Consider the following 24,177-nt stretch of genomic DNA (forward strand, 5'->3'; position numbering starts at 1 on the left):
TAACTCCTAAAATTTAACGTGTGTCATGTTAGCCGCCGGAAGGAGGGAGTAAAGAGAATAACAAAAATGTAAGAGCTACGGCTATGTTGCCATATGAAGAAGCGACACGGTTGTCGCTTCCAAGCTCGATGGCGTCATCGCTGGCGATAGCATCTTCCCTTTCCCATTATATAATTAGTCTCACTTCTCTTCACTTGCCATCCATCACTGAAACTCAGACTTCAATTACTACTAAATCCCCAATTCGAGAAAGCCCTAATTACGCGAAATGGGAGTGAGCGTGCCTCGGATGAAGCTGGGTTCACAGGGGCTTGAGGTCTCCAAACAAGGCCTCGGCTGTATGGGCATGTCAGCCAGCTACGGCCAGCCCAAGCCTGACCACGAGATGATCCAGCTCATCCACTACGCCATCAACTCCGGCGTCACTTTTCTAGACACCTCCGACGCCTACGGTCCCCACACCAACGAAATTCTTATTGGCAAGGTATGCTTTCTCTTAATTCATCCATTAATTCATCTTGCTTGTGAGAATTAATGTTCGATCGGTAAAGTAAGAGAGATGATGAGAAGAGTAGTTAAAGTAGTGGATAATGAGACTCATATTATTATAGTGTTTAATGAGTTAAATGGTGGGCCATAGTGGTGTAAGTTGTAAATAAATTAATGTATATGGGTAATGAGCCGAGGATAACTTTTCATTAATCGAAATGCCCATATTTTTATGGGACAAGTGGAAATGGAAAGTGCACATATTTTTATGGGACGGAGCTTTGAGTTTTGGAATTGGTGCAGGCTTTAAAAGGGGGAATGAGGGAGAAAGTTCAAATTGCTTCCAAGTTCGGGATAGTGCGCAAGGATGGGATAAGGGAAATATGCGGTGACCCTGAATACGTGAGGTCTGCGTGCGAGGCAAGCTTGAAGCGTCTTGATGTTGACTACATTGATCTCTATTATGTTCATAGGATTGACACTCGTGTGCCCATCGAAGTTACGGTGAGTATGAATCACTCTCTTGGAATATCAAGACTAGTGATAACTGATACTAGCATTTATGCTCATTTCACTTTATGTGCCCATGTTCTATCATGGTCTATGATATGCTCATACTAGATTGATTTGATACCTTGATTTCCTCTGTCATCTTCTTTTGTAAAGAAACTTCTTGGCTTTAGAATGGCATTTAATTTCATTCCTCTGGTTTTTGATTCCTACAATTATATGTTGTCATGGTTTCCAAGATGGGAGAACTTAAGAAACTGGTTGAAGAAGGGAAGATAAAATATGTTGGCCTCTCAGAGGCTTCCGCTTCAACGATCAGAAGGGCTCATGCTGTTCACCCGATTACTGCGATCCAGAACGAATGGTCATTGTGGTCAAGAGATTTGGAACAAGAACTAGTTCCCACTTGCAGGTAAGAGGTACAACTAGTTTGCCAATGCTAGTTATTTAGGATATGAGAAATCATTAAATCAGCTTCCTTGTGATCTCAGAGAACTTGGCATTGGAATTGTTACATACAGTCCACTCGGGCGTGGCTTCTTTTCAGTGGGTCCGGCGTTGATACAGAACTTACCAGAGAATGACTTTCGTAAGGTTGGTGCATAAGGCATTGATTTAATTATATGTGCATATAGAATTATTGAAGCGGGAACTCATGATAGTGAGAGATTAATCTATGAAGACGCTGAATATATGTTATGTGTCCAACTTGCTAGCAATTTCCAAGGTTCAAGGCCGAGAATCTTGAAACCAACAAGGTCGTATATGAAAAGATCAGTGAAATAGGTACGAGAAAAGGCTGCACCCCTTCTCAGCTGGCATTGGCTTGGGTTCATCACCAAGGAGATGATGTGTGCCCTATACCTGGCACCACCAAGATTGAAAACTTCAATGAGAATATTGGAGCTGTTGCAGTGAAACTAACTCCCGAGGAGATGACCGAGCTCTCTGCCTTGGCTGACATGGTTAATGGGGAGAGGCACGCGTTCATGGCGAGTACATGGATAAATTCCGACACACCACCATTGTCGTCTTGGAAAGTTGATACTTGAGATGCATGAGACCACCTGCTTTAATTGTTCACTTTGGGTGTTATATTTTTTATTTGCTGCAAGCATAGTTACTTATAGAATCACGCTTATGCTTATGAAAAAAACTATCTTCTATGTTACTGCTTTTCTTTGCATTGTAGATTGGGACATCGCTGTTTTATACTATAGAGGTTGTCTTTACATTCATGAACACCAAAATTTGTCTCTTTCATTTTAGTTCCACTTGAGCTAAAATTTGTTTACTGTTGTTCTGTTGAATTAAGTCATGGTAATTTTGATTGTCACATCCGGTTTTGTAAACATAGAAATCTGATCCTAGCTTCATCATATTTTCGATATCATTTTTTCTTTTTCCTATTTAAGGATAACTAATAATTGTTCTTTAAAATACCCTTGTTGTAATTCAAACACCCAACTTCTTAGAAGGAAGAGAAGTATCATATCAACTTAGTTGCGGTTCGTCAAGTTCTCCATTTTTTCTTTCTAGATCTTCTCCAATTTCTCTACAAAACATTCACCTTTTCTTTTATTGTATTACAAAATTCAACTTCATAATAGAGTTGATCCTACCATTTGTCTTTCCGATTTCTCCAACTCTTCACACGTATCCAACTTTGCTGCAGAGTTGGAACACAATCGTCGCACACCGCATATCGCTTCCTTCCTTTGTCATCTCATTGAGATCTCAACTCAACCCAAATCTTTGAGAAATGAGAGATACACAAACAAACCACTTAGTGAACAAAAATCGAACAATCTTCAAATGTTGAGTTGACATTAGCGAAGATCATGTAATTTCCAACTCCCGAAAATCCCGGGTTCTGGCATAAAGGAACTGATACAATAAGGAATGTCTTCATATGCTTGAAGCTCATTTTGATAGGGAAATGGTGAGACATATTTGATCAAAGAGGCGCATAATAGCTATCAAGATTATAACAAGCGGGCTTTCAAGTACGCCTAGTCTTGGGAGAAGGTGCTCCATTGCAAGGATCAGACTACATTGGACCAAAGCAAACAACAAGCGTAAGATCATAATTTCATAACATTGTTCGTCATCAGCCAGATTTGACTTTAGAAGTATGGCTTGAAGGCCAAGATCTTTTGCCCATTTGTTCATAGACTCAAACTCCGCATTGTTTTTTTTTTTTTATTGCAAGAGCCATATTATGTCGACCTGAACTGCGATTAAATGAAGAGAAGTATTATGCCATCCTATGCTTGAGTTTCATCTTCTTCTTTACTTTTTTGTGGAGAAAATGATAGCTGAGTTCGTCCAAGACATTATCAGCATCGAAAGCCAGAGCTTCAAGCTTCCTCAACCAGAACTTGACAGCATCATGGGTGATAATTTTTTCTTTGCATCATTCAAGTAGGCTTGAATCATGCCCAAAGTCGTCTGAAGCTGCTGGGCCTCTCCATCGAGGCCTTGCAGTAGAAAATATTATTCCTTCAAAATGTTGATCAGGTTTTGGAGAAGAACTTCGATGGCAGCAGCACCTCCATCCATGGTTTCACACAGAGAGATCTAAAGTCAGAGAGAAAATGCTTTTAAATATGCTTGTAATTGTAAACTTGTGAATGATTATTCAAATACTCACTCAACTTATTATTGAAATTGCAGCACTAACACCAAGATACATTATCATATTTCCAATTCTTCATCTCTCTATCTCTTGAAAAAGCATACAAAAAGTGTCAAAGATTCAACTTTTGTGTATTTTTCTTATCCATTGAAAAATAGAGAAATAATTAACTACTCCCACAAATAAACCTTAGTCAAAAAATTCTGAAATCAATATGTATGAAACTATGTACTAACAGAATACACAACACATAAGATGAAAATTTACAAGTTGTTTTGATATAAAAATTCCCTCAACAAAAAATCAATATGAAAACTTACTTGTTGCAAGAGTCAGTTGCCAATGGTGAGAGAGATCTAGAGAGAGAATGCTTGCAAGTTTATCTTCGAAGGTGAAAAATATCTGTAAACTTGTGGTGGTTTTGCAAGGACTACAATGTCTCCTTTTTTGACTACTTTTTGATACAATCAATTATGTCTGTGTTTCTTGACTCAAATAAGTTATATGTAGAGATTGAATTTAATTCTTACTCCTATTTATTCTCCCAAAAATGTATTTTTAAAATTTATTCGAATCATAAAAAAATAGATTCAAAATCCACTCATAATATTCTCACATTGAAGATGACTATTTCCTTATGGTTTTGTCTCTGTGTACTTTCCATATTTTGCATTCTCAAGTTTTCACTCTCACCCAATGTGCTTCACTTCTTCTTTGTGCTTTCAGCATGATGTTTGATTTGTTTCTGTTTATTTACCTAATCAAAATGTATCTTTCATGTCCATTCTATCTGGTTTGAGGCTTAAGCCTTCCTAGATTTGTAAGGAATCGGTTACCTACACTATGTTGTCTCCTGAAGTATTGTTGTTTATACTTCTATGAATTTTGACCTATAGAATGAGAAAATGAAGATTTTAATTTCTTGATATTAGAATTCTGTTTGTGTTATGTAGTACTAATTAATATGCTAATTATGTCTTGTTAGGTGTTGTTTTCAGTTTGGTTAACATTCAACAGAGCCAGAACATGATTAATGAGATTGTTACATGCTTGAGTGGATAAGTTTTGAAGTGGTGGAGTAATTGGTGGCAATGCTTTGATTCATGAGTTGTACTCTAGGTAAGTTAACAACCCTATTCATTAGACTGAATTTAGAAGTGGAAATGCTTCAATTAAGGCTTTTGTCTGTTGGAGACCAACAACTTGCTGCACAATTTCAAGAAATTCCACCCAACTCTACTTAATGGTTTAAGTTCATCTTTCAAGTATTTCCCTTGGTGTGTGCTTTACATGATATCAGTTGCTATTGTTAAAGTGATAATTATAAAGAGGCAAATAAATATACTGACTCATAAAGTAGTATATAACCAATCCATACCACACATGACAACAAAAGCAATAGATTAAATACAAAATTTTAGCAATTTATTCTATCAATTTCATCCTACTAAATCTAGGGGCAACCAAGAAGAACCAGCTATGCATGCTAAGATAAATCAACCAATAGTAATGAAAACCAAACCATTCTTGGTATGATGGAATGGAATGGTGGAATGGAATGTGATTCTTACTTCCATTCTATTCATTTGCTTGGTGTGATGGAATGAAGGAGTGAATGGATGAAAATGCAAAGGAAATCCAAGGAAATTGACATCTCATTCCTATCTTCATTCCATTCCAACCTCCATTCCATTCCACCCTTATTCCATTCCATCATACCAAGCATGCCCTAAGGTTCATGATGTTTCCAATTGTCAGTTGTAGTTTGGATGCTTGATCTTCTTCTCCCTCTTCTCCTTTATATTCTTGGTCGTTTTCTCTGTATTTTGTGGAGTATGGAATGCCAAAAACTTCCTCTTTTCTTCATTTAAATCTGAAATTCATAAATCTGGTACAATGGCTTGACGAAGATGTTCTGGACAGAGCACGACGTCCTACATGTGTGTGTGGAATATTGTGATAAATCCGCTAGTCCACGTGGAATGTCTCTTGACTTTGCTTTTGGTTTCCGACTTCATCCGGACTCCACTTTCACCACTGCTCCCTACTTGCAGAGGAAAAAGAGTACATTTGTAAGTTCAAAAACATCTAACATGCACAAAACCAAAGGATTAAGAAATGGAAAACCTCCTCCTTATGTGATTGAAACTTGAAAGAAGCAGTTAAAACGTATCTCCAAACAACAAGAATGGGGCCAAATTACACCAATACATGCCTATATAACTGAAAGATATATTAGGATTTAAGATATAGAGTTGCAACTTTGCAAATAGAGAGTCATCCCATTGCTTCATTCTACTAATGCTAGAAGAAACCAACAAGAACTAGCCACACATGCTAAACTGGAAGATTCATGATGTTCTTCAATTGTCAGTTGTAGTTTGTCTCTGAAATGATGGAGTTTGTATGCTTGATCTTCTTCTCCCTTTTCTCCTTTTTATAAATTCCTGGTCGTTGGCTCTCTATTGTGTGGAGTTTGGAATGCCAAAAACCACCTCTTTTCCTCATTTAATTCAGAATTTCATGAATCTGCTACAACAGCTCGCGGAAGAAGCTCTAGACAGAGCACGATGTCCCACGCATTGCGTGGCTAAGTACAACAAGGACACAAGATAAAAGCATGGAAACTAACATAATAACATTGAGCTGCACTCTCTTCATCTCTCTTATTTGCTTCAGCATAAACTTTAGCTGCCTGGGTTCAATACCTGAATCTCTACACTTCAATACTCTGCACTTTACCTAGGATGTACAAAACCAAATGGTTAAAGATGGAAATTTTTCTTCTTAATTAGGTGATTGAAACTTGAAAGAATGAGTTAAAACGGAACAATAAGAATGGGGAGGCCAAAACATGCCTATAAAACTGAAACATGCATGTTTGTTTTATATGTATATTAAAAAAGGTGCTGAAATTTGGGTTTAATCTGTATGAAGAAATTGTTAATAAGTGTGACTGGAAAAGAAAGAATATGCATGGAAATGAGAGATGATGAAAGGAGCTGCAACATTGCAAATAGAGAGAGACTCCTCCCATTGCTTCAATATACTATTTTCCACAACATAATATCGAAAATGATATTCGCTCCGTCCCACAATAGGAGTCACATTTGATGTGGGTACGAGTTTAAAGAAAGGTAAAGAATACTGAGTTGGCAAAGTTAGTGGAATATATGGTCCACTTTACATTGGTTCTATAATAAAATGTGAGACCTACTTACCATTTATGGTAAAAGTGAAATGTGACTCTTTTTGTGGGATGGATCAAAACGATAAAATGTTACACTTATTCTAGGACGGAGGTAGTACGTACTTACTTGCTACAACATCAATGCACTTGCCATCAACGACGATTCCTAGAATGGGATGGTTGAGCCACTCTGAATCAATACATAGTTCGGGACAGTCTTTAATTTCTATCCAATCTAACTCAGTGAGGCGGTTCAGTCCATCCAAAGAGGGCAGACACCTCAACTTCTTGCAACCAACTAGACTTAACACCCTTAGGGATGAGAGGTTCCCAAAGCATTGTGGCAATTCTTGCACCTCTATCTTCTCTAAATTCAACTCAGAAAGAGCAGTGAGGTGATGAAATGATTGGGGCATCCACTCCCAGTTTTCCACCCCCTTCAAATCTAACTTCTTAAGTGAGTTTCCACATCTTTGCAGCATCCCTTCCACAGTCTCTCCAATGGCAACACTAATCCCCCTTGACCACTCCACACTCACATCTATCTTTAATTCCTTCAACCTGCCTAAATCCCAACTCTCAATAAAACCACTAGCCATGAATTTAGGAACACCTGTGATTGTCAATACTTCAAGGCATTGAGATGATTTGGCGAGGCAGTCAATTAGCATCGGTAGATTCATTAGGCTCCTTAATCCTACCAATATGACTATCTTGATTGTGGTTGTGGACGACTCCAAAATTTGATGTGGAAATTCCATCAGCTTTTCGCACCCTTCAATTCTCAGTTCATGGAGGATTCCTTGATATTGTTTTGCTCCATGACTTGGATTCTTGATCCATTTCAGATTTGCACAGTCACAGATAGTCAATTTTTCTAGAGAACTTAGGGTGTCCAGCCCATCTGGTAATTCACTCAACACAGGGCACTTTTCAATCCATAAATATGAGAGACTTTGATTGTTACAAAATAATGATTCTGGCAGATATTGTAATCTCTCTAAGTCGTATATATGGAGAGATTTTAAAATTTTCAATGAGAAATTTATGGAACTCACCTTATTCAATTGAGTCAAAGAAAGAGATTTGAGATTAGGCAAGTGATCCAACATTGGGATTTCCTCACACTCTAAGCAACTCTTAAGTGATATCTCAATCAAGTTATCAAGTGGTACCCAAGACCCTTGAGGCCTATCCCACACTGCCATCTCCTTACACCATGTTGGAAATGTTTTTCCTTTGTATCCTACAAACTCCAACACCTTCAGATTTGCATGCGGTTGAAGGCCGTCCAACACACTCTCATAATTTGTGTCGGCATCACTATCCTCATTCCATTCTAACACCAATTTAGACAAGTTTGATTTCTGCCACAGATTTGCTTTCATAGCCTCTTCCTTGTCACTCACCCTATTGAGATTCCAAATCCATAGTGACCCTTTGAGATTCTTCAAACATTCAAGCTCTTCAATTTGGTAGCCCTTCTCTATGCCTACTTCAAAGAATTGTAGTGTTTGGAGACTAGTTAATTTCCCAATTTTCGCAGGTAACTTTGTTCTCCACAGTAGATGAAGATGTCTTAAGTTAATCAAGTACTTCAATGTACTTGGCAATTTCTTTAATTCCCATGATTCTGCTCTAAATGTTTGCAAGTGATGGAGTTCACCAATCCACGCCGGCAAGCTATTAATGCTTGTGCTTGATATATTAAGATTTCTCAAATGTATCAAGTCCCTAACTGAATCGGGCAACTCTTTATAGCTTTTACCAACGAGAGTCAGATTGTGCAGACTTTTGAAGTGTGAAAACGTGGTACCAGACGTTTCACCTTCCAAGTGTAATGATCGCAAATGCTTGGCCACTTGTTCCTCAATATGGCTTGATTCTTTTTCGATAAACATGTATCGAACTGGGGTGTTGCCATCTGTATTATTAGACAAAATAGAAGATGCAAGATCATGCACGAGATCATGCATCACAAAATATTCCCTTCCACGAGTATCTTCTCTTGTAACTTGCAACAAAGAGTTATGTAGAAGCATGTTATAAAACTTGTTGCCCATGAACTCCATATCATGTCTTTGGCTTGGTTGAAGAAACCCTTCTCCCATCCATAGTTCAACCAACTTCTCCTTTTCGATTTCCCAACCTTTGGGGAAAGTCGAACAGTACGCAAAACACTTCTTGAGTGACGGTGAAGGCAAATAATCAAAACTCAATTTCAATATTTTTGTGATATTTTCACCTCCTTCATCATCCGAGAGCCAGTTTTCTTTGATCGAACGCCACTCTTGTTCGGACTTGCAGCAGCCAAGCACACCTCCAACTACATTGGCAGCTAAGGGCAAACCCTGGCATCTTGTTGCAATCTCTCTTCCAATATTCTCAGATCTTGATGGAACTTCTCCATTTCCAACACTAACATTTGATTTGATAATGGACCAACAATCATAATCTGATAAGCCTTTTAAACTATGAATATAAAATGGCTCAGCAATTGAAGCAACGTTTTCTCTCCGGGTAGTGATGATAATGCCATTTCCCTTTGTAGAAGTAACCCCCTCCATGGAAGTCATAAAGTCTTTCCATTTTAAATCATCTTCGTTCCAGACATCATCAAGAACAAGAAGATAAGTTTTAGCCTTGAGAGCTTCTTGAAGCTTTTCCAGTATAACTTGCTTAATCTCAACTCTAACACTAGTATTTGAAGTCAATGTTGAATGAATTTTGTTGAAAAGACTGATTGGATCAAAAGTTTGAGAAACATGAACCCAAATAAGTGATCTGAATCGAGCCTTTATGCTTTCATGATTGAAGACTTTCTTGGTCAGTGTAGTCTTCCCAATACCCCCATTCCGACAAGAGCAGCGATGGAGAAGGGCCGATCCTGGGGGATATGAGTGAGCATGTCAACTAGTTTGGGCACATCATCATCTCTTCCAATAAAGATTGGATCACGGCTGATCGAATCAGTCTCAATGGAAGTTTCAGCAGTAGCAGCAGGTGCATTCTGAAGTGCACTTTGAAGGCCAAGATCTGTTGCCTTTTTGTTCAAAGACTCAAACTTCGCATTGATTTTTTTTTTTATAGTGTGAGCCATATTACGCCGATGCGAAATGCTTTTGCATGATGAGAAGCATGATAGTGCCCTATCCTTGTCCTTGGGTGTCTTCATTTTCTTCACTTGTTTTTGGAGAAGAGTATAGCTAAGTTCATCCAAGACATTATCAGCATCGAAAGCAAGAGCTTCAAGCTTCAAGCTTCCTCAACCAGAATTTGACAGCATCTTGGGTTATGAATTTCTTCTCAGCATCGTTCAAGTAATCTTTAATCATGCCCAAAGTCGTCTGAAGCAGCTGGGCTTCTCCATCGAGGCCTTGCAGTAGAAAATACTCTTCCTTCAAAACGTTAATCAGGTTTTGGAGAAGAACTTCGACGGCAGCAGCACCTCCATACATGGTTTCAAACAGAGAGATCTAAAGTCACAGAGAATGCTTTTAAATATGCTTGTAATTGTAAATTGGTGAATGATTATTCAAATACTCACTCAACATATTATTTAAATTTGTAGCACTAACCATGATACATTATCATAATTCCAACACTTCATCTCTCTATCTCTTGAGAATGCAAATAGAAAGTCTAAAGATTCAATTTTTGTGTAGTATTTTTCTTATCCACAAAAACAAGCTCCTTCTTTGATATCATTATTATATTATGAAACTATTAAAAAAATACACAAACACATAAGATAGGACAATATAATCCACGTTAGAGCATCCCCATCCATGCTCTTAAATAAGAGCACGGAGGTGGGCCCGGATCCACTTTTACTCCTTGTCCTTAGGCAAGAGCACAACACCCCCATCCGTGCTCTTCCGCAAGGACAAGCTCAAGGGTCACACTATTCTATTATTTAATTTAAATACTTCAATTACTAAAAACATTTCTACAATATAAAAATATATTAAAATATAAAAATTACATAATTAAATCCTAAAAAATAAAAAATACATAATTAAAATTCTAAAAAATAAAAATACATAATTAAAAAGTGAATTTTGGGGGGAAAATTGAAAAATAAATTAAAAGTGTGTAGAAAACGGATATAATTTATTGAGAAGTGGGAAAATATTTTTTTTATAATTAACAAATGATTTTTAAAATTAAATTCGAATTTTTATAAAAAATTACAAAAAGAAACGAAATTGCCGTTGGTCAATCGTGTGCCGCCACGTAGGGCTGCTCAGCGGCACGGCGCTGCTCTTAGCGGCACGGACGGACAGCTCGCATCGGCGGACGGACGAGCTCGTGCTCAGCGGCACGGACGGACGGACGCCACCACTGCGGATGCTCTTACTCAAAGTAGCAGCAAGATGAAGACTTACAAGTTGTTTTGATATAAAAATTCACTCGACAATAAATGAAAAACAAACTTACTTGTTGCAAGAGATGGTCAGAGAGAACTAGAGGGTGAAAATGCTTGCAAGTCTAGAGAAAGAAAATGCTTGCAAGTTTGTCTTCGAAGCTGCAAAATATCTGTAAACTTGTGGTAGTTATGCATGAACTCTCCTCATCTATAATTTAATAATCATATCCAACTTCTTTTTGGTACAACCAAATTATGCCTCTTTTTTTTTTCTTGACTCAAATAAAAAATATATACACTCATCAATTATGTGGATAGCCTCAGAGATTTAGGTATTAAAATTAAATAACAGATATATTATAATATTAAATTTGTTAAAAAGTTAAATCAAACAAAATCAGAACAAACTCGAGAATTAGTCATTCAACTCAATTCATCAACATAAATTGTGGTTTAACTTTGAAATATTTTTATCAATCTACTCCCTCCGTCCTATAAAAATATAGACAATGTGTATGACATTGGAATTAAGACAAAATTGATAAAGTAAGAGAGAGATGGAGAATGATAGTTAAAGTGTCACTGGATAGTGAAACTTACATTATTAAATTGATATTATAACTTTCCAAGTCATTTTCTAGATTATTCTCTCTTACTTTACTTTCTTTCCACTTTAAGTATATATTAGTATTATTTTCTCAAAACAATAGCCAAAACGAAATCAATCACATAAGCGGAGACTGAGGGAGTATATTTATGTATTAAATATACTTTATATTAAAAAATATTACACTAACTTGAATATTAAAATACACTTCACAAGCTATAATAAATTAAACATATTAAAAATATCACAATTACAACTACCACAATCTGCATATAAAATAGTAAAAATTCATAACTCGGAATTCGTGTATTGTTCTCACAAATAATCAGCTAGCATATTTTGAAGTTTCAGATGAATATTTTTATTTCTCATTGAGTCATACTGAGTCAAATACTCTTGAAATCGAGTGTGTTCATTTGTTATTGTAATTTGTTGTTCGTGTTTTATTTTACATCAATTAAATAATACTCCTTATTTCCTATAATAGAAAAGTAAGAATAATGGGTTGGAAAAGTTAATGGAATATAAGACCCATATTTTTATATTGATTTTATAATAAAATGTGAGTGAAGCGAGTTAATTGAATGTGAGACCTATTTACTATTTATGGTCAAAAGTGAAATGTGACTCTTATTGTGGGATGGACCGAAATGACAAAATGTGAATCTTATTCTGGGACGAAGGGATTAGTAATTGACTGATTTGCAATATGTCATGATTTCGATTTATGTTTTCAAGCACAATTTCAATACAATGTTCCACATGAAGCTACAGATGCTGTGACTTCGACCCGCTACAACATACTCCCGTCGTCCCATAATAGATTACATAGTAATAGATTGATTTGCAATATGTCATGATTTCAATTTATGTTTCCTTGAAAAGAGTACAATTTCAATACAATGTTCCACGTGGTGCCATAGATGCTGTGACTTCGACCCGTTACAACATACTCCCTTCGTTCCATAATAGATTACATAGTTGATAGTTGGATAATGACACAAGATTTTAGAAGATATTACTTTTATATTAAGTGAAAAGAAAAAATAGTATATTTATATTAAGGTGAGAGTAAACTTTTTCTAAATAGAAAAATACGACATGTTTTGTGGAATAAATTTAAAAGGAAAGTGTAACGTCTATGAGTAATTACTAGATGCTACTCCGAAGCTTCAGACAGTTAGCTTGATACGATGGCTCTGATTCTGGTCAATTACTGACCAGGAAGTGGTAATGGCTGATAGAAACTAAATATTTGCCTGTTAGAGAAGAAGATAGAGGACATGACAATTGACAACCCATTAATGATACAGTAATATAATGTTGAAGCTACTTCGAATTGGCCTCTTTCTTAGATGATCAGTAGATTTTCAGCTCATCTCCCAACTTTTTTCCTTCTTCAATCTCAACCACATAATTGCTTGCAACAGCAACTGCCCCTGCACACTTTGTCTCACTGTTTTTTCTTGTAAAATATGTCGCTTCCACTGATTTATCATACACATACACAATCCTCCAAATTTTGCACCTATTTTGTATCATCTGTTAGTTGAGTGTTCGCTATCGTCAAAAATAATTATTCCTTTCCACCCAGAAAATAAAAAAAGAACATGTCCAAACAAGATGATTTCTTTTTTTATTTTTCTATTCATATTTTGGTTGCACATGGTGTCCGTGTCCGACATGTCACGCACTCATAACAGTTTTTCCATATAATACTATACATAATCGTCAGAAACAATGGCTGAATCTGACTGACTCCTTTCTTCTCATTTTACCCTTTTTTTGAGAGTTGACTCTTCAATCTCTTTCTCTATCCAGTTTCTGCAAAGAGGGGTTAGTTACCATCTTCCTAAACCAATTAATCTATTCTTCCCTGGGTAACCATTTGTTTTTGTCATTGATTGATGGATTCACTGTTTTCATCTTCTCATATGCTGGATTTTAATTGTTGTTTCCTTGTTTAATTAGGCTGGTGATTATAATGCTCACTGTAGTGATCTTTTGTTTATGACTTATGTGGAATTTACAACTGATGGTTTGATTTTGGTTGAGTTTCAATTTTCTTAGTGATGCTTAGATTTTATTTTACTGAGTTTAAGTGTTGGAATTTCAGGCAAGTATGAGTAATTCTTCACCTCCTGAAATGGAGCAGGCTAAGGTTTACTCACTTTCCAACACACAAACTCACTCACACTTGCTAGATTTTGAGTGTGTATCAATCACTGTTTTGATCCACATATGTTGCAGATTAACGAGGTGAGACGCTTAATCGAGCCACAGTCGGGTAAGCTCGCCATTTACTGCTCTGATGCATCTATTTCGAGATATCTGAGAGCACGAAACTGGAATGTGAAGAAGGCCGTTAGAATGCTTAAAGCAACTCTAAAATGGAGGCAGGACTACAAACCGGAAGAGATTCGTTGGGTAATTTCGCTATTACTTTCTCTCGTTGGAGAACAATGCCCTTGTATTTGTGTAGCATTATTGATGCAGCAGTTCATTTCTTTACCAACTGTAAATGTAGGATGATGTAGCAGGGGAAGCAGAAACCGGAAAGATCTATAAATCGAACTACAAAGATAGGAACGGAAGGCCAGTCCTCGTCATGAGACCTAGCTGCCAGGTTAAATCCAATGCTCTTAAACCACCAATCTTGCTGTTGGATGATTGCAATGTTCATATTTCTCAGTCGTTAATACAATCGCAGAACTCAAAATCGATAAAAGGGCAGATCAAATATTTGGTTTACTGCATGGAAAATGCAATTTTAGATCTTCCTCCAGAGCAAGAGCAGATGATTTGGTTGATTGATTTCCAGGGTTTCAATCTTTCACATATATCAATCAAAGTTACACGAGAAACAGCTCATGTCCTGCAAGAGCACTACCCCGAGAGACTAGGTGTTGCAATACTATACGACGCCCCCAAGATATTTCAGCCATTTTGGATGGTAACTTTCTGCATTCTTCTCTGATCACAAATGCAGTTTGCTGCTTGTGTGTTTCAACTATGTGCAATGCTTGTTTCAGGTTGCGAAGCCCTTTCTAGAGCCTAAAACGGCAAACAAAGTCAAATTCGTCTGTTCAGACGATCCCAACACAAACAAGATCATGAGTGAGCTGTTCGACATGGAAATGGTAGAGTCCGCATTCGGTGGGAAAGATGACTCAGATTTCAGCATCACAAAGTATGCTGAGAGAATGAGAGAAGATGATAAAAGAAGCCTCGCATATTGGAAAACCCCATCCCCTACAACGGTAAACTCAGAAATAGAGAAATCTGATGTACAAGAAGATAAGAACACATCAGTTGATGATACTGTGACTGGGAATAGCTCATCAGTTGCTTTGACCTGTAGTAGCTAGACACATTTACTAACTTAGCCTTACCTCTATGTTTGTTGTACTCAAAAAGTAAAAATAAAACCCAGCACCTTTCATCTCTGCCAAATTGTATGAGCCAAGTGACATTGTGTAAATCATCAAAGACCTCAAACATATCGTTTATTGCACAACGCATGCATGGGGAGTTCGATACAAAATCTACAAAATAAGATCTTATACAGAAGTCTGTGACTAGATAATACGACACTCTTCAGAAGTGCCTTTTTTTGTATGTTTTCATAGGTTCAGATACAACAATCAATCAAGCAAATGCGACACTAAAAGCTGGTAGCGATCATATATCAGTAGAACATCAAGCAGAGAGCACGATTGTGACTGTGCTTCTTCAGGATTCTGACACATTGGCTCAGAAATTAATCGGAGTACATTATCTCATGGCTCCATCAGGATTGGAACATTTCATCTAATTTCTGTCTGTATTGGGCCAAACTCTGCATTACATTGCCAAAAAGGAAGAAGAGTGAAGTTGTATCATTGATGCCCTCATACAAGTAATAAGTTTAGGAAAAGGCAAAAAAAAATGTTATCAAAACTTCATACATATCTTTTATTCTTTCATATGGCAAGTATGCAGTTCATAATTTTTGGGCCCCCCATTAATCATATGATGCATCAGTACAACTTAGATAGCAACAAAAGCATGTCTTGTTTGATATAGGATAGACGAAAGCATCCAAGACCTGTTGCCGACATAAATGAAATGATTTCTATCCAAATGACTCAGGAAATCAAATTGAGATGTAAAATCTGCTACCGTCATAGGGTATTAGAAATCCCAGGAATTTTATCGTAACTGTGTCTGTGAAGGCAACATGAAAATGCAAAACTTGTATCTCAACAAAACAATTACTGGATTTGTGCAGAGAAATTGATAACATTTCAACAATCATTTGCATGACAACAAACAAAGATCTCGTTAACAATGGTAGAGAAAAAGTTGCATACCTTAGTGTAAGCATAAACACCAGCTTCGGTTGGTGCCACAGGGCTACCCCTGCGAATAAATCTACCCTCTTTAAAAATGTAAAGCATTGGTATCCCAGTTGATAATTCCAAGCTAATGACCTGATAAGAGAATTAGAGAAACATATAGCTTTTATAGTTGCACGTAACAGAATTCAGAACAAACTACAAAAAATTCACTAGGTCTTAATTCCCACCTCTTGAGAAGTCAGCTTGTCCAGATACATGATAATGGACCTCAGTGAGTTTCCATGGGCCGCAATCATCACATTCTTTCCAGACAAAAGCTGGGGTTGAATCTGTTTGACCAAATAGTTATTGACATTGCACCTTGAATAAGAATTAGCCGAGCAAATGTAGAGGATCTGAGAAAGTTATCACTTACAAATTCTTTGAAGTATGCAACAGCTCTCTCAGCACACATTTCCAGACTCTCTCCATTTGGAGGAGGTGTGTCGTAACTGCGTCGCCACACATGGACTTGTTCGGTACCGTATCTATCGGCAGTTTCTTGCTTATTCAGGCCCTGTAGTTCTCCATACCTACATAGAGTAACTCATGGGTCAGGTTTCTTCTAAGTTCTAATGCAACAAACACAAGGGCAGTACTTAAGTGACTGACATTCTTTCGTTTAGCTGCCAAGCAGTTACAACTGGGATGCATTGTTTCTTAGTATCTTCGCTAAATATTTGGCTCCATACTCTTGCTTGCTCATTCTCATCGTGCAAAATAATTGGAACCTGCATGTCAAAAATTGCTTGACTAATGCACAAATGAACCAAAAAACATCTTCTCCAATATATTAAACAAGGGAATGAAGACAATACCTCAATTACGATATCATTAGATTTTTTTTTTTTGTAATCTCAACAGATTGCAATGCAGTAAACAAATGTACTCTATCAATTTAAACGTGGACTCAAATTAACAATATTACATCTTTTCGAAGCAATACCTTCTTGCGACGATGTTCGGTCATTGCAAGCATAGCAGTCATCTGTGCGCGAATTAAAGAAGAAGTATAGATCATGTCGACTGGTATGTTGCTGATTCTTTTGCCAGCTTCAATAGCTTCTTCCACTCCCTTCTTGGTGAGTGGCACATCGACACAACCGGTGAACAGGTTCTTCTCATTCCACATAGACTCACCATGCCTGATCAGAATCAGTGCAGCTTCATCTAAAATAACAAAATACCGGAAGAAAAAAATTGTCATATTCTCTCTTGGTATAATGTGCAATTACTCGACCAACTTTAAGAATGCATTACTTGATTTCTTCTTGGCTTCACTTGAGGTGCCACTTGATGGGGACAAAACCGGGTCAGGGACTGTGGAGTGCGAGGCTGATGCCTGAGTCACAGCAATAGTTCTTTCCATAGAGCTATAAGTTCCTCTTCTTGTCAAAGCAATATCTAGCTTGATGCCTTTTGGAATCAAACTAATTGAAGAGATTCCATTCTGCTGATTGAGGCAAGAGCTACTGAAGTAACATCGAGGTTGAAGAGTCACAGATGCTTGGTGATATCCAGCGGAGGCCATTCTGGATTAGAACAAAACGTAATGAGTTCGCTTGCCAGCCAAGCTAATATGATCATGCTAGATTACATCACAATTATCACCTGATAAAAGTGCACACATAAATTTCTTGCATTTGACAATACGAATTCCAGCAAACACTAATCTTTGGAATAGAAAATGGCCTCATTCAAAATATGATATAATTCAAGAGAAATACAGAAATCCTCTTTTCATTCTCTCTGAATAACTTTCACTATCTCAAACAAGTAATCAAAATTGAAAATTGAACATCAAAATCATAATCTTTCCCTGGTAAGTGCAAAGTGAATCAGAGGTGATGATACCCTCAAAGATCAAATGTGCTTGCTATACAATCAGAGATTATCAAAAATGAGAAATTAAACCAAACATATCGCAAACTAATTGTAGCAACAATCAGAAAATAGATCTACCAGGATATTTCTGTAGATTATAACCGAAACAAAATAAAAGAACTTAACTTTAGAAGACAGGAAACACAAATCGAGAGAAGAATTAAGCAAATGCGAGATTAGAATAGAGAAACAGAGAAAGGGCTTACATTTATATCAAAAGGGGATGCTCGATGAAACCGAGGAAAGAGTGTATTTCAAGAAAGTTGGCGGAGAAAAAACGGCGGTTGGATTAACTTTTACATTCACCAAGCATGCAAATTTCTGTGTGAACTGACGAAACGACTGAAAGAACGAGGGAAAAAATGGGGATGGTGACTGAAAAGGTTTGGATTGTCGCTGTCGATGAGTTGTTGTAATTTAGCGTTGAGATTGAAGGGTTGGGGGAAATCAATTCAGCGACTGAGGGAAATGGGCCCTCTTTATTTGTTTGAATCTGCCGATTTTCTGCTGCAAATGAACAACAAAAAGGGTCTGTGTTTGACCGCTCTATATTGCAATTTCTATTGTGACCGTTCTTCCCTTAGATGGTAATTTGCCTTCAAAATTTCTATTATTTCAAATTATGAGAGAAAGGTTATTATTAAAGAATCAAATTATTGACGCTTCTCACAAATTTTGACCTTATTTGAAAATTTCTAATATACAAATTTTTTACTATTTCATTAACCGGGATAGTAGGTTTTTTTTTCGAAGGCTTGATATTTTGATATTTTAGCCAATGATAAATTTTAAAATAAATTACGTATCTATCATGTTGCAAAATTTTAAAAAATAAAATAAAATTTTCACATAAATATTTTCATATTTGAGAAAAAAATAATACTCCCCCCGTCCCATTGAAGATGATCCACTTTCCTTTTTAGTTTGTCCCAATTAAGATCACTCATTACTTAAAATGGACACACATTTATCTCTACTTTATTCCCTCTCTCTTATTTTACTCTCTCCTCTCAACACACAAAATAAATTTGCATAAAATCCCGTGCCGCCCAAGAAAGGGGTCATCTTCCTTGAGACGGTGGGAGTAGTATATTTACTAAAGTAATTAATTTGAATCAAACCCGAAATCATGTTACAATTTGGTATAAAGTTTCTATGTCATTCTGTTCTTATTACTACATAATAATATAATAAATAACAACATAAACTTTTAATTAAATTCAATCTACAAATTAAGGATATTATATACGTGTACAATTTATATACATTTATCTTTATTACCTAAGTATTGCAATTGGGACTTCAAACATCATCTACACCACGATTGATTTCAATAGCTAAAAACTGAATTAAATAAAATAACAGTATAAGAAATGGAGTTTTATCAAGTGAAAAAAGAGAGTTTTAGGATTTTAATTTCATTGACACTAATAATTCAATTAAGAATCTAACATCTGATCATGACTCAGGTTATACTAGATGATCATTATTATTACTAAACTCCCGCTTAGATTGTTGATTACAAGTTTGATTCAATTTTGATTCACGAGCTTGTAACTTGAACAACTCATAAGATTTCTCGTGGGCTCACACTTAATGACTCGTTTGATAAAAAGGATGGGATATGAGAAGTATGTAAAATAAGATAAGAAATACGGGCTTCATGTCAAGATATGCAAAGATATGATTTTTTGTTGTTGTTGTTTGATAGAACATAAATGATCTAAATTTGTATAGTATATTAAATAACATGGCTTAACAATGGTGGGTTACATAAACATGGTTAAAGTTATAATTTTGATAAGATTGGGGCTTTGAGTTAAGCTTAACTATGATATCAAACAAGTAGAAATGTCTATATATAATTCTCTATCTTGTTATTACTAACTTATCAAACCCGCCCTTAGTCTTAAACTGTTGGGAGGTGAACCATTCACAGCGAAAGACATAAACAAATAAATCTATCATATGATATATTTGACCGAATACGAGAATAATCATATCGCATTTTAAGCACACAATTCATATATAAAGATCATGAAATCTACGGTTTAGAATTACCGAACTGATTCTTTAAAGAATCGAAGATTGCTTTCGACTTCCACACGTGATGATCTTCAGAACTTAAAGTTTTATCTTTTTGTGGGAAAATAAATCTTTCATAGGATATATTTTGACTTCATAAACAAATAAATCTTTCATAGGATATATTTCGACTTCGACCACAAATCTTCTGACTATTTCCTAAATTCAAAGTTTTATCTTTTTGTGGGCAAAGCTTATCAAACAGAAAATGGCTATACAAAAAAGAAGAGAAGATTCTACTAGAAGGAAGATGAAGATTCTGAATTCTCTCTTCTAAGAATTTTGAAAATCTTAAAAAATAATTTGACCGATGATTTCTGTTTTATGTCTAGTCTTCTTTATATAAACGTATGATGGTTAGATCATGGATCTATGGAGATTAGACTTATGATTGACTGTTACTAATTATATTGAGCTCTAATTTAAATTATGTCCATACAAAATATTTTAACTAACCATTATAGTAGAATAATATTGACTATCCGCCAAATTCCAAATTAAGAGTAATCTAGGTGTTACAACAATTGAAGTGGTGGAGTGGTAATGGAGTTGGACTTACATACATGAGATCTATGGTTTGAATCCAATTGGATACGAATTTTTGTCCGCAAGGGCTTAGCGCAGTTGGTTTCGGGGGAGCAGATATTGCTACAAGTAGCTGAGTTCGAATCCCACTATTGGCGTGTGGGAGCTTCCATCTCTCAGGCACAAGTGTGGGGCCTTGGAAGATGGGCTCCTGTCAGGACAGTGGGTTGAAGGCCTCCTCTCTAACGGGCCGCTGTGTACCCTGATTGAACCTCCTCACAAACTGTTGGGCCGGGGTGTAGGGGCGGCCAGGGTGACCGCATCACCTTTTTGCTACGAGAGTAATCTAGGTGTATTCGTATTTGGAAAGAGATCGAACTTCAAAATACAAGAAATCTGGGACAAATATTCATAATTTGACCAGCTATGATTAATGAAAGTGTAGACTGATTTGTTCAAGTGTGGGCTAGCCTAATAAGTGATGGATCAATTAATTTAATGAGTAAGCTCGCTAAATATTTCCGTAACGACAAATTAATTTCCAGATTTATTTAGCTTGCTGAATAATGAATTCATGGATTAATGTTTCCAAATTAATTAACGGAATCAATTATATCTTTTGATTCAAATAATACGTGAGACTTTAGTAATTTCCCTTAGAAGTAGTAAACACTCACATAGTATGCATGTATTCTTTCAACTTAAAGAATAATTTAGAGTCTAATTATTATGATATCTCTTTTCAAAAAAGGGTTTACCGCATGCTATTTAAGACTGAAACGAAAAGTCAAAGTTAAGGATTTAAACAAACGAGGTGAACTTTTCTATCCTACATTTTATTCTGAGCTTTCTATTTAAATATTTTATATGTTTCAAGCATGTTTTATGTGAAAATTATGATATATATATATATTTTGTCATGTCATGTTTTGTTTTAATAGTGTACCTATCTTTGCTTGACTTTATCATTATGTTTAAACCGAATTCAGGGACTAGTGTACACACATGCATGGGGATCATACGCCATTCTTTCGAGTTGGCCGGTCCAGTGACAGTCATAGAGTGTGCCTATATTCCCGGTTCACATATGTTCAGATATGGTATACATGTTAAATGAAACTTAGACTGATCAATCAAATTATACGTATTCACTGTTTTAATGTTCACGAGCCTTTATAAGACAAAACCCCTCGTTTACTCACCTATGGCTTGACAAAACTATTTTACTTAAAATTAATATTTCGACATGTTTTCACTATGTACGTCAAGTACTTAGCCCTTAACATACAAACGCTCACAACCTTCGATATTTATGAATCATGGAAAATTTGTATGGTCACATTTTATTTTTTATTGGACTTTAGAATGAGAATTCATATACTCCCTCCATCCACTATTAAGAGTCTCATTTATTGGCGACACGAGTTTTAAGAAATATTTAGAAAATTGAGTGGAAAAAAATTAGTGCAATAGAGGTCCCACTTGTATATATTAGTTTAAAATGAAATATGAGTGGAATGAGTTAGTAAATGGTGGGACCCCATTACCATTTATGGTAAAAGTAAACCGGGACTCCTATTCGCTGATAGACTAAAATGAAAAAACGGGACTCCTATTCACGGACATAGGGAATTCATAACCAATATTTTAACAGCTATGATATGAATATTATTGTCAATATATATCTGGGTCTTATGCCATACATTATCACATATTCGTATTAGTAACGTTATGATCGTGGACGAAGCTTATGGTCCATGACATTAGCTATAATTTCAATGTTGGAGCTCCAAATTTTTGGGACACTTTTCAATATAGTGTCGGTAGCGTCATCATAAGTATTTGTCGCGTGGATAGTATGGGTTGTACGATACTCGAGTATAAAGAGCGAAAAATAATTAGAAGACCTTTAATAGAAATCACCAGCGAAAAATAATTAGAAGACCTTTAATAGAAATCACTGCCTCTGTTCAAAAGAAAATGACCTTTCCTTAACGACTTAGAAATTTATATAATTTTATTTTGTGTATAAAATGGAAAGAGTAAAATAAAAAAAGAAAAAAGATGTTTTCATTTTTAGTAATAGATCATTTTAGTTAGGACAAATAAAAAAAAAGTGAATCACTTTTCGGTGAGACGGAAGAGTACTACTTATCTTTATACTTTAACATCTCTCGAGTATTGAGCTTGTATCTATATATTGCATTTGATTATTTCCACTAGTATGAGCTATTGTTGGAATATAGTCCCCCTCAGTCAATCTAGTTTGATCGGGATATGGAAGTGATAAATTTGTAATTTTGCGAAATTAGAAAATGAAGGAATGATCTACGTTCTAGATAATTGTAATATATTTATTTTTTTAAAATCGATTCTTAGTTAATGGAATTAAAGTTTATCTTATTTTAGATATATTACATTAGGAGAGTGATCAATTGTTAATTAATTAGCACTCTCAAATTAACACTAAATCTTAGCCATTAGATTAGGAGATTTAGTGGTTGAAATAATGCCACATGAATTATATTTTTAATTAAGAAAATTATTAAATAAAAATAAGGGGTATTAATGTCATTCTCTCTCATTAAAATCATCTTAAAACTTTAAATTTACGTAACTCTCTCGATTTAAATTATTTTTTCGCAAAAAATATATCAAATTAAAGATAATTTTATAAGGATTCCAACGAGATATCAATTGCATATGTTCCAAAGATATTCGGATGATGAAATTTGATATTTTTTATTTTAGTTTTCGTAAATGTTGATAACCAGATTTTTATCAACAAATATATCAAAAAATTTTAATATAATGCATAAAAAATCTCAATAAAACCATGTAAAAACCTCAATAAATATGTGTTGATATTTTCTTGTACTAGTGTTGATATTCTTATGTCATATTGTTGATATTTGTAATAAACCATGTTCATATAAAAAAACACTCACGAAAATTATCATATGATAACATAATGACGATATTACCCTTTTGTTGATATTTTGTCTACTATTTATTGAGATTCGTAAGATTTAATCTCATCTACTTATTTTAAAATCTAAGGGTGTAGATTTGGTCTCAATTTTGGATTAGGGTGCTATAAGCATTAGAAGATGACCCACATTACATTAAGGGATATTGACATCTAATATCACGAAACTTTCAAAAAGTTGGGTTTTTTCCACGAACTTTAAGATTGACAAATAATATCACGAACTTTACCTTGGGTTTGTTTTTTCCCACGGATGAAAAAATTCATGTTATTTTAATAGATTGAAGAATAAATTTTGAGGGTGTGCTTCAAGAAAAACTATCTTCAAATATTGAAAAACTTGAAACTTTCGAAATTGTTGTCGAGAAATTATAGAAAAAAAATCAGTATCATAGTATTATTTGTGGGAATTTTTTCATTCGTGGGAAAAAACAAACACGTGATAAAGTTCGTGATATTATTTGCCAAATTCAAAGTTCGTGGGAAAAACCCAACTTTTTAAAAATTTCGTG

The 24,177-nt window shown here is 35.5% G+C and overlaps 4 protein-coding genes and 1 long non-coding RNA gene across 13 annotated transcripts; 2 read left to right on the plus strand and 3 right to left on the minus strand.

Annotated features, from left to right (window-relative positions):
• Window positions 1-87: 87 nt before the first annotated feature.
• LOC125208994 (probable aldo-keto reductase 4) lies at window positions 88-2,170 on the plus strand. The gene is made up of 5 exons (XM_048108559.1): window positions 88-484; window positions 793-993; window positions 1,239-1,411; window positions 1,491-1,593; window positions 1,716-2,170. The coding sequence occupies exons 1-5, from the start codon at window positions 269-271 to the stop codon at window positions 2,049-2,051; spliced, it is 1,029 nt and encodes a 342-aa protein (XP_047964516.1). The 5' UTR covers window positions 88-268; the 3' UTR covers window positions 2,052-2,170.
• Window positions 2,171-2,470: 300 nt separating this feature from the next.
• On the minus strand, window positions 2,471-4,086 carry LOC125208998. Its single transcript, XR_007174279.1, has 2 exons — window positions 3,958-4,086; window positions 2,471-3,579 (listed from the first exon to the last, which is right to left on the minus strand). It is a non-coding gene; the product is annotated as an uncharacterized LOC125208998 (long non-coding RNA).
• Window positions 4,087-4,994: 908 nt separating this feature from the next.
• On the minus strand, window positions 4,995-11,414 carry LOC125202678 (putative disease resistance protein RGA3). Of its 4 annotated transcripts, none has more exons than XR_007173150.1 (3): window positions 6,955-10,718; window positions 6,270-6,379; window positions 4,995-5,681 (listed from the first exon to the last, which is right to left on the minus strand). XR_007173150.1 is itself a non-coding variant. In XM_048101127.1 (3 exons), the coding sequence occupies exons 2-3, from the start codon at window positions 9,401-9,403 to the stop codon at window positions 6,354-6,356; spliced, it is 2,475 nt and encodes an 824-aa protein (XP_047957084.1). In that variant the 5' UTR covers window positions 9,404-10,303; window positions 11,268-11,414; the 3' UTR covers window positions 4,995-6,353. The 4 variants fall into 4 exon arrangements, 3 of the variants coding, with proteins under 3 accessions (XP_047957084.1, XP_047957085.1, XP_047957083.1); XM_048101127.1 differs by adding an exon at window positions 11,268-11,414 and having other exon boundaries at window positions 4,995-6,379; window positions 6,955-10,303; XM_048101128.1 differs by having other exon boundaries at window positions 4,995-6,379; window positions 6,955-10,303; window positions 10,406-10,718.
• Window positions 11,415-13,491: 2,077 nt separating this feature from the next.
• LOC125201234 (phosphatidylinositol transfer protein 3-like) lies at window positions 13,492-15,324 on the plus strand. Of its 4 annotated transcripts, none has more exons than XM_048099268.1 (6): window positions 13,492-13,639; window positions 13,920-13,964; window positions 14,054-14,230; window positions 14,331-14,429; window positions 14,514-14,756; window positions 14,836-15,324. In XM_048099268.1, the coding sequence occupies exons 2-6, from the start codon at window positions 13,926-13,928 to the stop codon at window positions 15,169-15,171; spliced, it is 894 nt and encodes a 297-aa protein (XP_047955225.1). In that variant the 5' UTR covers window positions 13,492-13,639; window positions 13,920-13,925; the 3' UTR covers window positions 15,172-15,324. The 4 variants fall into 4 exon arrangements, with proteins under 4 accessions (XP_047955225.1, XP_047955227.1, XP_047955226.1 ...); XM_048099269.1 differs by lacking the exon at window positions 13,492-13,639 and adding an exon at window positions 13,793-13,841 and having other exon boundaries at window positions 14,625-14,756; XM_048099267.1 differs by lacking the exon at window positions 13,492-13,639 and adding an exon at window positions 13,802-13,841.
• LOC125201233 (2,3-bisphosphoglycerate-dependent phosphoglycerate mutase 1) lies at window positions 15,293-18,570 on the minus strand. Of its 3 annotated transcripts, none has more exons than XM_048099264.1 (8): window positions 18,273-18,570; window positions 17,443-17,793; window positions 17,129-17,352; window positions 16,795-16,913; window positions 16,559-16,715; window positions 16,371-16,472; window positions 16,156-16,275; window positions 15,293-15,641 (listed from the first exon to the last, which is right to left on the minus strand). In XM_048099264.1, the coding sequence occupies exons 2-8, from the start codon at window positions 17,711-17,713 to the stop codon at window positions 15,594-15,596; spliced, it is 1,041 nt and encodes a 346-aa protein (XP_047955221.1). In that variant the 5' UTR covers window positions 17,714-17,793; window positions 18,273-18,570; the 3' UTR covers window positions 15,293-15,593. The 3 variants fall into 3 exon arrangements, with proteins under 3 accessions (XP_047955221.1, XP_047955220.1, XP_047955223.1); XM_048099263.1 differs by having other exon boundaries at window positions 17,443-17,714; window positions 18,273-18,569; XM_048099266.1 differs by lacking the exon at window positions 18,273-18,570 and adding an exon at window positions 18,193-18,218 and having other exon boundaries at window positions 17,443-17,714.
• Window positions 18,571-24,177: the final 5,607 nt, after the last annotated feature.

The sequence above is a fragment of the Salvia hispanica genome, chromosome 1, assembly GCF_023119035.1.
Source record: "Salvia hispanica cultivar TCC Black 2014 chromosome 1, UniMelb_Shisp_WGS_1.0, whole genome shotgun sequence".
Lineage (NCBI taxonomy): Eukaryota > Viridiplantae > Streptophyta > Magnoliopsida > Lamiales > Lamiaceae > Salvia > Salvia hispanica.

What these genes read in the sequence shown, in the direction of transcription:
- LOC125208994 (XM_048108559.1), top strand. Translation starts at nt 269, where the DNA reads ATGGGAGTGAGCGTGCCTCGGATGAAGCTGGGTTCACAGGGGCTTGAG. An exon ending in ACGAAATTCTTATTGGCAAG is followed by an intron (nt 485 to 792) that starts GTATGCTTTCTC and finishes GAATTGGTGCAG; the next exon opens with GCTTTAAAAGGGGGAATGAG. An exon ending in CAGAGAATGACTTTCGTAAG is followed by an intron (nt 1,594 to 1,715) that starts GTTGGTGCATAA and finishes CCAACTTGCTAG; the next exon opens with CAATTTCCAAGGTTCAAGGC.
- LOC125202678 (XM_048101127.1), bottom strand. Translation starts at nt 9,403, where the DNA reads ATGACTTCCATGGAGGGGGTTACTTCTACAAAGGGAAATGGCATTATC. An exon ending in GTGCATTGATGTTGTAGCAA is followed by an intron (nt 6,380 to 6,954) that starts GTAAGTACGTAC and finishes TGTACATCCTAG; the next exon opens with GTAAAGTGCAGAGTATTGAA.
- LOC125201234 (XM_048099267.1), top strand. Translation starts at nt 13,821, where the DNA reads ATGTGGAATTTACAACTGATG. An exon ending in TGTGGAATTTACAACTGATG is followed by an intron (nt 13,842 to 13,919) that starts GTTTGATTTTGG and finishes TTGGAATTTCAG; the next exon opens with GCAAGTATGAGTAATTCTTC. An exon ending in TCATGAGACCTAGCTGCCAG is followed by an intron (nt 14,430 to 14,513) that starts GTTAAATCCAAT and finishes ATACAATCGCAG; the next exon opens with AACTCAAAATCGATAAAAGG.
- LOC125201233 (XM_048099264.1), bottom strand. Translation starts at nt 17,713, where the DNA reads ATGGCCTCCGCTGGATATCACCAAGCATCTGTGACTCTTCAACCTCGA. An exon ending in TGGCAGCTAAACGAAAGAAT is followed by an intron (nt 16,716 to 16,794) that starts GTCAGTCACTTA and finishes TACTCTATGTAG; the next exon opens with GTATGGAGAACTACAGGGCC. An exon ending in TTGCATACTTCAAAGAATTT is followed by an intron (nt 16,473 to 16,558) that starts GTAAGTGATAAC and finishes TTGGTCAAACAG; the next exon opens with ATTCAACCCCAGCTTTTGTC.